Source organism: Dipodomys ordii, unplaced genomic scaffold, assembly GCF_000151885.1.
Source record: "Dipodomys ordii isolate 6190 unplaced genomic scaffold, Dord_2.0 Scaffold37, whole genome shotgun sequence".
Lineage (NCBI taxonomy): Eukaryota > Metazoa > Chordata > Mammalia > Rodentia > Heteromyidae > Dipodomys > Dipodomys ordii.
Window position 1 is genome coordinate 3,397,836 of NW_012267253.1, and position 10,535 is coordinate 3,408,370.

General features: G+C 52.7%; 1 protein-coding gene across 1 annotated transcript; it reads left to right on the top strand.

Annotated features, from left to right (window-relative positions):
* Positions 1-2: 2 nt before the first annotated feature.
* Positions 3-9,595, top strand: Pkdcc (protein kinase domain containing, cytoplasmic; the record flags this gene model as incomplete). The annotated part of the gene is made up of 7 exons (XM_013017902.1): positions 3-284; positions 4,257-4,379; positions 4,943-5,214; positions 6,081-6,160; positions 6,429-6,536; positions 8,338-8,511; positions 8,699-9,595. Coding segments are annotated over 7 exons (1,125 nt in total), but the record flags the coding sequence as incomplete, so codon positions are not given.
* Between the last annotated feature and the right edge of the window lie 940 nt (positions 9,596-10,535).

The window sequence follows — 10,535 nt, forward strand, 5'->3', positions numbered from 1 at the left end:
CGGGCCCGGGTTCCCCCGGCCAGGGCCCGCGCCTGGGCTGCGCCGCGCTCCGCAACGTGTCTGGCGCGCAGTACGTGGGCTCCGGCTACACCAAGGCCGTATACCGGGTCCGCCTGCCCGGCGGCGCCGCCGTGGCGCTGAAGGCGGTGGACTTCAGCGGCCACGATCTGGGCAGCTGCGTGCGCGAGTTCGGGGCTCGGAGGGGCTGTTATCGGCTGGCGGCCCACAAGCTGCTCAAGGAGATGGTGCTGCTGGAGCGGCTGCGGCACCCCAACGTGCTGCAGGTACGCGGGCGGGGTGCGGGGATGAGGGGCTTAGCTGGGAGCACCTCGGGAAGAGAGCTCCAGGCGCCAGGGACTACCTGGAGTACACCGGGTGCAGACCCGAAGTAAGGCACGGCACACTGCACCACCCTGCCTCTCACCCCTGGGTGAGCCCCTCTTTACCGACAGCTCCTGGGTTTCTCAGCTTGCACACATCCCTTAAAGATAAGAGGCCCCCAAAACTCCAGCTGGCGCTGAGGTATGGAACACTAGGATGTTAGATCTAACTGCCAAGTAAGGCACCAAACATCCGTGCCTGAGTCAGCGTCCAGTGATCAGGTCCCCCGTGATAACAGAAATCCAACCCCCAGATCTTTAAACTTCCAGGGGACCCAATGTGGCTTTAAAGGTGGAGTGGGAAAGCAATGGAATTGAGAAGGGCTGGAAGGAGACTCGTAGAGTCAACAGACTCCCAACAGAGGCCCACACATCCCACCCCCACCCCCACCCCACCCAGAAGCTACTGGAAGGAGTCAGCTAGAAAATGAATGCACAGCCTTTCCCAGAAATGACCTAGGTCTCCCAGGCCCTAGAATGAGTTCACTTGACCCACTGGGGAAGCCTTAGGTCTTAGGGAAGTAGATGGAGGGTCTGAGTGCCCTACTATCTGAGTGTATATGGAAGAGCCTGCGAAGTTGAGAGGCCCAGGGGCCTGGTTTCCCACTGGGTGAGACTTGTCTCTATTTATTGGGGAAACCAGCAAGAGAGATGAGGTCCATGTTGCTCTCTCCAAGCTGACTTCCAGGCTGTTCTCATAATATGGGCCTTAACGGCCCATTTCTCTCCTAGGTCTCTGTCCTTGAGTCTGTCTGGGATGAGACCAATGATTCCCTCTACATAAGTCCAAGCAGACTGAGAGGGGAACCCCTGAGAGATCTTGATGGGGAGAATATGGGATTAGCACAGGTTCCCCAGCCTTAAGCCTGCCCACACTTCCCATCTCTCAGCCACTCTGATTAATCGTTTGATACCCAGAAAGCTGACCAGAAGCCCAGCACTGCCTCTCTTTTCCTCAGGAGTGAGATTGGACCCCAAACCTGGAGGGAGGGCAATGGAAATTAGAATAGACTGGAACACCATGTCCACTCCTGCTGGCTCACAGTCTCCCTGGGACACCTTCACCCTGGCCAGACTCTATGACAGGGTCCTGTACCTTGCACTGATCGTAGAAGATTGGGCAGAGCCACCTTTGTGTGTGGTTATGATGGCTGACAACTGTGTCCGGAGCTTCAGGGAATGAGCGGCTGGTTACGTGGCCATTCTAACTGGGAGGATCTTATTCTCTTCACTTCCCAAGGGCTCTTGGGAAATTTGGAGAAATCCTGGGGTGCCAGCCAGATTCAGCAGGGGCAAAAGGACCTTGAGTGACTTAGCAGGATATTCAGTGTTCGTTGACTTAAGTCCTTCTCTTTAGATCAGGTTTGGCATTTAGCATGCCTTCCTGTATCTTAGAAACTTCTCCCTCACTGCCCTCACCAGACTTCTCAACAAGCATGTATACAGTCCCCAGTCCAAAGAATGGCCCGCCCCTGTAATGTTAGGCCCCTGATGCCAAAGACACTGGAGAAATACCTTATAATTCACCCATGCCCTGGTCCAGGCCTATCTGGGGTCACTGAGGCTGGAGCTAGTGGATTAGCAGTGCTAAGCTAATAAGGGTCCCAGTGAAACAAGGGAGTCCATAGTATGTTTAGGGACTGTTAATGGGGTAGGTCCCCCAATTACTGCCTGGCTCCCAGGCCAGTGTTCCTCTGAGTTCTTCAGCTAGGCTACCTCTGCAGGCAAGGAAGCCTGCAAATGGAGTCTCCCTGCTCAGGAGACACCACCATGTGCCAAGAACTGCAGTTCCTGTTGTTTTAATTCCTCTTAATCATTCAAAATTTCAAAACCGTTCAACTGTTTGTTGAATCAGGGAGGAGCCGGAGAACCTTTCTAGAGTTCCCCATAGCAGGCTATTGAGGCCCCTTTCCCTGTTCTGAAGAGTCTAAAGTTGTGCTGTGGGCTCTAATAACAAATGCAGGACAGCAGGGTGAACTGGGCCCTTCCATGCTTGAGCTCTGGTCCATCTTTTCCTAATTCCAATACACTCTCCCCCAACCCCCTCTGCCTCTCTGTTCTGTCTCTCTCTCGTCTCTCTCATCTGTCTCTCTGTCTCTGTCTCTCTCTCTCTGCCCCTGTCTCCATCTATATCTTTCACACACAAAACAGATGCCTCTATAGCCCAGGGTCAAAGGGCACAGGGTTTTCCCTGACACATACCCATCATCCTGGGGCCTCTGGCTTCAGATGGGCCCCAGGCCTGCTTGGGCCCAGATCCTAGCCAAGCTAGAATATATTTCCTTTCCCAAACAAACAAAAGATGGGATCGAAATGCTTGGCCTCATGCTTGGAGGGGGGGGGGTGAGAGAGGTTAATGGTATCTTTTTATTCTTTCCTGAGGGGTGTTGATTAATACCTCGTTAACAGTGCATTTAACGACCTCGGGGTGTTTAATAACCATCAGAAGTTTCCCACAAAGGCTCAGTCTCTGGGCAAGAAAATGAGAACCAGTCCCCAAGACTACTCTCTTTACCTTTCCCCCATCGCACCCGGGGCCTGGAGCCTGTCTAGGTTGGTGAGGGATATGGACTAAAGACAAAAGCAGGGTCCTTGGGACTGCATCTGTCTTCCTTCAAGTCGTAGTCCAGGGAATCTAACGACCCTACACGGAGTTGCTACTCTCATGAAGGAGAGCTGGCTGCCTTGGGGAAGGAGAGCCACAGGACTCACAAGAGGAAGGGGACACAGGGGGCCCGCAGGATGAGCACGCTGGCCTGAGAGTGAAAGTGTGCAGGGACATCTAGCCCACAGACTCCGCAGCCCTACCCCAGCCCTCCAACACTCTCCCTAATGTGGCCTGGACAAATTGACCTTTGTGTTTCTACCCCACAAGCTGCTGTGGCGTGTATTGAGAGAGGCCAGCAGAAGCAGGGACCCCTGTGAACTTTGATGTGAGTGTTAGAGACAAAGTCAGCTGTGCCTCCCCTGGTCACAAGCCTATGCTTCAGATAGGGCTCCCTAAAAACCTCATCTTCCCTAAAAACCATCCTTCGCTATCACCTTCATTGACACAAATTAGTCACCTTCCCAGATAGGCAAAGAACACCCAGGCTTGTGCCTCTGCCTTTTCTCCCATAAGACCAGAGCATAGGAGAAAAATTAATTAAGCTGCCAGAGAGTGGAAATGGTGAGGAGTAGGCTGGGACTGGCCTGTGTATTAGCAAATGGTATTCTTGGAAAGAACCGGGAGGTGGAACCTGAGTAGCATATAAATGTTCATTTGCGGTCCTATATTTGTTAGCTGTGTGACCTTAGCTGAGTCAGATTCCCCGCCTGAGATTGATGATTTCGCACCCATAACGCCTGTTAGGGCTATTATATGCTAGTAGTGTATTTAGCACAGTCCCTGGTTAACACATGGTAGCCAGACCTGCCCAACTCCCTAAGTGGCAAAAGTTGAGAGAGTTGATGATAGAGTCAGTAAGAACTCTGGCTTCAAGAAAAGAAGGCAGGGCTGGGAAGGTGGCTCAGTGGTAGAGCGCTTGCCTTGCATGCCTGAGGCCCTGGGTTCGATTCCTCAGCACCACGTAAGCAAAAAGAAAAAAGCCGGAAGTGACACTGTGGCTCAAGTGGTAGAGCGCTAGCCTTGAGCTGAAGAGCTGAGGGACAGTGCCCAGGCCCAGAGTTCAGGCCCCATGGCCAGACCCCCCCCCCAAAAAAAAAAACAAGAAAAGAAAAGAAGGCAGACTTGCCAAGCTGTTCTCCTCTGGCCTGAGCCCAAGCAATGGCATAGAGATGGCCTCAGAGCAGAAGGAGGGGTCATCTGACAGTCCAGGCCTTCCTTGTCCCCACCCCCACCCTGCGACCTAATGACCTGCCCTGGGTTTCCCCTAGCTCTATGGCTACTGCTACCAAGACAGTGAGGACATCCCAGACACCCTGACTACCATCACGGAGCTGGGTGCCCCTGTGGAAATGATCCAGCTGCTGCAGACTTCCTGGGAGGATCGATTTCGGGTGAGCAGGAAGGAGGGATGGGCCCCTGGGCTCCTTGCTGGGATGGTTCTCCCTTAGAAGGCAGCCTTCTCCAGCAGCTCAGACTCCTCCTCAGCCTGGAGAGGCGGGGTCAGACTAGCGGAAGGGACACAGGCTGGTTTAGGCTATTGGCCAAAGGGTTAAAAAAACAGGATACAGGATTTTACTGGCTATGCTTTGGCTTTCCCCGCATGTATGTGTTCACGTACATGTGTGCCACACACAACACAGGAGGGCTAGTTTCCTGGGACCACAAACAACCTTAAGATCAGTTTGACCTTTCCCTTTATTCTAATACACTGACCTAAAACCACACTCAAGGCATTCCCTCAGGGGAGAGATCCATAATCTCCAGACTCCCTGCTGCCATCGCCCACCTGTTCTGTATTACACCTGCAGGGTCAAGCCAGCCAAGGATTAGTGGAAAGTCAGGGGCTTCCTCTCTAAAAAGCCCCAACTTTTATGGAGTACTGGGGCCTACTGAAGAGAAAGGAGGGAGGGGATCCCAGAGTCCAGGAGGTCCAACCCAACCTGTCTGCCCCCAGATCTGCCTCAGCCTTGGCCGCCTCCTCCACCACCTGGCCCACTCTCCCTTGGGCTCGGTCACTCTCTTGGACTTCCGCCCTCGGCAGTTTGTGCTGGTGGATGGGGAGCTGAAGGTGACAGACCTGGATGATGCCCGAGTGGAGGAGACGCCATGTACCAGCAGTGCTGACTGCACGCTCGAGTTTCCAGCCAGGAACTTCACTCTGCCCTGCTCAGCCCAGGGCTGGTGTGAGGGCATGAATGAGAAGAGAAATCTCTACAATGCCTACAGGTGACCACCATCTGCTCGGGAACTCCAGCCTTGGAGGGTGGGCCTAGAAGGGTATGACTGGGCAGGGAGCCAACGTGGGGTCCTAGAGGCCACTGGGGAGGGAGACTAGCCTTAGCCAATGGAGCCATGGAGCGGGGAAAGCCTTCCACCCAGTTAAGAGAGAATGTTCAGGCTTCTGATGCTGAGGCTAAAAATAGACCACTCCAAGGAGAAGCCGGGTTAGAGGGGGGCAGCTGAAGGTTTCTGAAAATAGCGTTGGACTCGGCCTAGGCCTGGTAGAACTGGCATATCTCCTCCCCACCCTCGCTCTTGACCTCTGCAAAGCTGCTTATAGCTGAGAAGCCCCAGCTAGGGGGCTGCTCTGATGCTGGGGTCAGTAAGAGGACAGTGTGGGCTGGAAGGTGGGGAATGGTGGGAAGCACAAGTCTCAGATCTCAGTTTGGTCTGAAGTTAGTTGTGGTCACAGCTGTGCCCAGACCCATGGCCCAAGGCTGAGTAGACTGCCTGAGGGTGTGCCTCATCACTAGGGCTGAGGGATCTTGCTTTCCAGCTAGGCTAGTATCTGTCTCAACACAGATTTTTTTAAAGGATGTATCCTTAAAAGCAGCACCCCACCCCACCCTTGGGCTGGGAATGTGGCTTAGTGGTAGAGTGTTTGCCTAGCATGCATGAAGCCCTAGGTTCGATTCCTCAGTACCACATAAATAGAAAAAGCCAAAAATGGTGCTGTGGCTCAAGTGGTTTAGTACTAGCCTTGAGCAAAAGCTCAGGGACAGTGCCCAGGCACTATGCCCTGAGTTCAAACCCCAGGACTGGCAAAAAAAAAAAAAGCAGGCCCCTGACTCCCTGGTTTCCCTCTGCCACAGGTTTTTCTTCACATACCTCCTGCCCCACAGTGCCCCACTCTCGCTCAGGCCTCTGCTGGACAGCATCGTCAATGCCACAGGTGAGACTCAGACCCCATCCGCTTCCCATCCATCTGCACCTCCCCTTGGGAGGTGTGTGTGGGGACAGGAACCAACTTACAGCATCACTGGACCCAGAATCCATCTTTTCCCAAGGCTTATTCTGTAGCAAAGGCCCTCCCCTCCCAGGCCACAGTTGTTTGAGTGTAAGGCCCGCCTGGAGGCAGTAGGGACAGCCTCGCTGCCTCTGTGGGGGGGAATGAGCCTCCGGGCCAGCCTTCACAGGTCACACCTGTGCTGCACTCGCAGGCGAGCTCACCTGGGGCGTGGACGAGACCCTGGGCCAGCTGGAGGCCGTGCTGCACCTGTTCCGGAGCGGGCAGTATCTGCAGAACTCCACGACAAGCAGCAGCATCGGTGAGTGACTCCAAAAGAGATCTGGTGACTGAGATGTGGAAGAGTGAGTGACGCCACCCTAGTTGAGTTAAGTGGCTCACCTCCCCCTCCCCTCCCCCCGCCCCCCCCCAGGCCAGGGGCCCTGGTCACTAAAAACCATCCTAAGAACACTTGAGTGATGCGATGACTCTGGGGGGTCTACTTGGAGATTCCATCTCTGATGAAGCAAACACACAACTCATTCTGTCTTGAATTGAATGTCCTCAGACCCCTCCATGTCCTGGCTGTGTAACTTACCCCCAAGGCCTCACTTCCTTCATCTGTGAATTGGGTTCAATATCACTCACCTCACAAAATTCTTATGGGGATTTTGTGGCCAGTGAGGTGTGTAAAAGCGATTAGCACAGTTCTTATTACACAGCTGGAACACAAAATGTGTTTGCTTCTCTTTCCTTCCTCTGCACTCACAGGGCTAGAAGAGTAGCTGGAGGTGGAGGGGCCCTTCCCCAAAGCCAGCCAAGAAGCTGATTCTCCCAGGGTGGGGGAGAATTCTAGCCACTGGTTATAGGCTGTGGTCCCTCCACAGAAGCCTGGGGTTTAGCTGTGGTTGGCAGGGGGGCAAGGGGTGGGCAGCCTCCTTATTCAAGGAGCCCTGGCCAGTCTTAGGGGTGGGGGAGCCCTCGTTAGCCCTGTAAATAAAGTTTAACGAGGTGAACAATGGCTGGCTCTGTCCCTGAGGACTCTGTTTATGGGGCTATAAATCACAGCCAGCCCTGGACTTTGGTCTAGTCCCTGGCAGGAGATGGAGGCCGGAGGGCGGGGTGGCCAGAGGCCCAGGGATTCTGCATTATCAGTTTAGAACTGGGGCTCCCTGCAACAGTGAGGAAGATGGGGTGGACAAGAGGCCTGCAGCCAAGCTCTCTGAGCCTCTGGAGCCTTCTGCATCACTGAGAGACCTCAGCCCCTTCCGCAAACACTAGCCATGGCTGTTGGGTTTGTTGTTTTTTTTCATTTCATCATTTGCATACCTCAACCTCAAAATTCTTATGAGTGCCCTCCCAGGCCTAACTGAGGTTAGGACCTCTGTCCCCAAGGCCAGAAGCAGATGTGAGTTCTAACCAGCACCAGAAGCTGGTTAGAAATGCAGATTCTCAGGCCCTACCCAGATAAGATTCCCTGGGCCTGCACATGCACAGTGAGGTTTCAGAAGTCTGACTCTAAATGACTTAAATGCCCTGACCTCAGCAGCCAGCCTGAACAGCTGGTGGTTGTGTGTATCCACCTGTCTGTTTTTCTGTCCTACGTATATGTCCACTTGTGCTCAAGAGCCGTGGCCTTTGATTTGAGAGTTGTTTCTTTCCCAAAATCCAACTCTCTGTTTAGCCATCGTTGCACAATCAGCCTCTTGTTTTTTTTCTTCTTTTTTCTTTCTATTTGTTTTGTTTTGTTTTGTTAGTCATAGAGCTGAACTCAGGGCCTGGGTACTGTCCCTGAGGCTACCACTTTGAGCCACAGCTCCACTTCTGGTTTTCTGGTGGTTAATTAGAGATAAGAATCTCACAGACTTTCTTTCCCCAAGCTAACTTTGAACTGCGGTCCTCAGATCTCAGTTTCCTGAGTAGCTAGGGTTACAGACTTTATCCACCAGCACCCAGAGATCAGCCCACTTTGAACAGAGATCTACCTTCATCTTTATGCTGAGGGTACTGGCCTACACATCAGCTTTCACCTAGTAAATTAGTCTCGCAGTCCTATTCAGAAAGTAGCCCTAGCCCTCAGCCAAGACACACAGTTCTCATTTTGCATTATCCCCAACCCATAGAGTACCAGCGTATCCCAGACAGCACCATCCCACAGGAAGACTACCGCTGTTGGCCATCCTATCACCATGGCAGCTGCCTCCTGTCTGTGTTCAACCTGGCTGAGGCTGTGGATGTATGTGAGAGCCATGCTCAGTGCCACGCTTTTGTGGTCACCAACCAGACTACCTGGACAGGTGAGCCAGAGGGAGAGGGCATTCTGAGGGAATGGCTAGACTTCGTAGGAGTATTGGGCAGAAACCAGAGGGAAGGCTGAGCTGGCGAGGTAGAGGTATCTCTGTGCTCAGGAGTCAATTTAGGTGGGTGGCTCTGCCTCCAAGGAGAGAAACATCCAGACCTGTTACCTTTTTCCTATGCTCCAAGGTCGAAAGTTGGTCTTTTTCAAGACTGGATGGAGCCAAGTGGTCCCGGATCCCAGCAAAACCATATATGTGAGAGCCCCTGGCTGATCTGTGAAGAGTTCAGCTGACCAGCTGACCATCCTCACCAGGTGGGCTTGCCTGTGGTGCAAGTAACATGCACTAGAGGCCCTGCCTGTCACCTGGGAATCCCTGCAAACAAGGCTGACATCCCAGACAGACCGATGTGACCAGGACAAATGTGCAATAATGCAACATGTTAAAATGTGAGTTTGCCAGCTTAGGTCTGAGACTGCTGGCTCCCAGACTGCAATGACTGGTTGAGAGACTGATTGCCTTTCCTGAGCTCTGGGCTGCGAGCAAGGCTCAGGCTCGTCTGAACTGGGACAGTTCATGGTGTGAGAATGTAGCCAGAGCCCTGCTACTGCTGCTGCTGCTGCTACCGCTACCGCCACTGCCACTACTGCCACATGCCATGGCGGGCGGAGGCTGCGTGGGGACAATCAGTCATGGAATGTTCTCTCAGATCCAGATGGGAGACTGGTGAAGGGGGTGCTCCCAGGTAGAGATGATCCCATTCCTGCAGAGTCTGCCTCTGTTCTCCTGACAGGGGGCGCTCCCAGGCCAGCCTAGGGGTCGGGGCAGCAGCACACACGACCATATGAGCCAAGATAAGAGTGGAGGAGCAGGTTGCGTTTGAGCCAGGACCTGGGGTGGGGGTTGAGCCAGGGCCTTTCTGCCTCATTTGCTTTCAGTGAAAGCCACAAAGCAGCCCAAACCAGGCTCTCCCTCTCCTGGATTTTGTATATCCAGAAGCTTTTGTACTTCTTGTCCATTAAATTGTTTATTTTTGTAAAAAACAAAACAAAAACAAAAATTAAGCCGCTAATAAAATGACATTTCTTGACAAAAACCCTTCTCAAGACATGGCTTCTTGGGCTGTGATTTACTTACCTAACCGTGTGTGTGTGTGTGTGTGTGTGTGTGTGTGTGTGTGTGTGTGTGTGTGTGTTTGGCAGAATAAAATCTCAGTGGCAAATATGGAATAAAAGGTGTTCTCAGATCCTCATCCCATAGTACCAACCTCCCACCTTGTATCCCCTCCCCTTTCTCCTAGGAGGTTCTCATTTTAACATATCCCAGCTCCTTATGTACAGAGCTCTAACCCATGGTAGCGATGGGCTCATGGTGCGTTTCGGACACCTCCGTTAACTAGAGGGGAAATAATTCAAAAAGGAATTATGGAAACCAGGTCCACTTTGCCTCTGCATGTGGTTAGAACATCACTGGCCATTATCACTACTGCCTACCACAAGCTCATGGGCACTTTTCTTTGTAGGAGCCTTTCTCTAAACAAGAAATACATGAAGGGGGCTGGGAAGGTGGCTCAGTGGTAGAGTGCTTGCCTTGCATGCCTGAGACCCTCTGTAAAATTCCTCAGCACCACATAAGCAGAAAAAGCAAGAAGTGGGACTGAGGCTCAAGTGGTAGAGCGCTAGTCTACAGCTGAAGAGCTGAGGGACCGTGCCCAGGCCCAGAGTTCAGGCCCCACAACCAAAAAAAAAGAAATACATGAAGAATGGGGAGAAAGAAAGTCTACGAAAAGAGCACCCTCCCCTTTCTAGATGTTAGGACAGTTTATCAAGGGAGGGGTGTATGGACACATAACTAGAAGAGGTGGGGGGGAGCTCATTCAAAATCAACTGAAACTAGAGGCCCACACCTGAGCAGATGTGGTTGGTCTCATTTCTCATATGGAAGATAAGTAGCTGAGGTGCTAGAGTTGTAGGCTCCTCATCATGGACACCCCACTGACCCTCAAGGTAGCAGTCATCCCCATC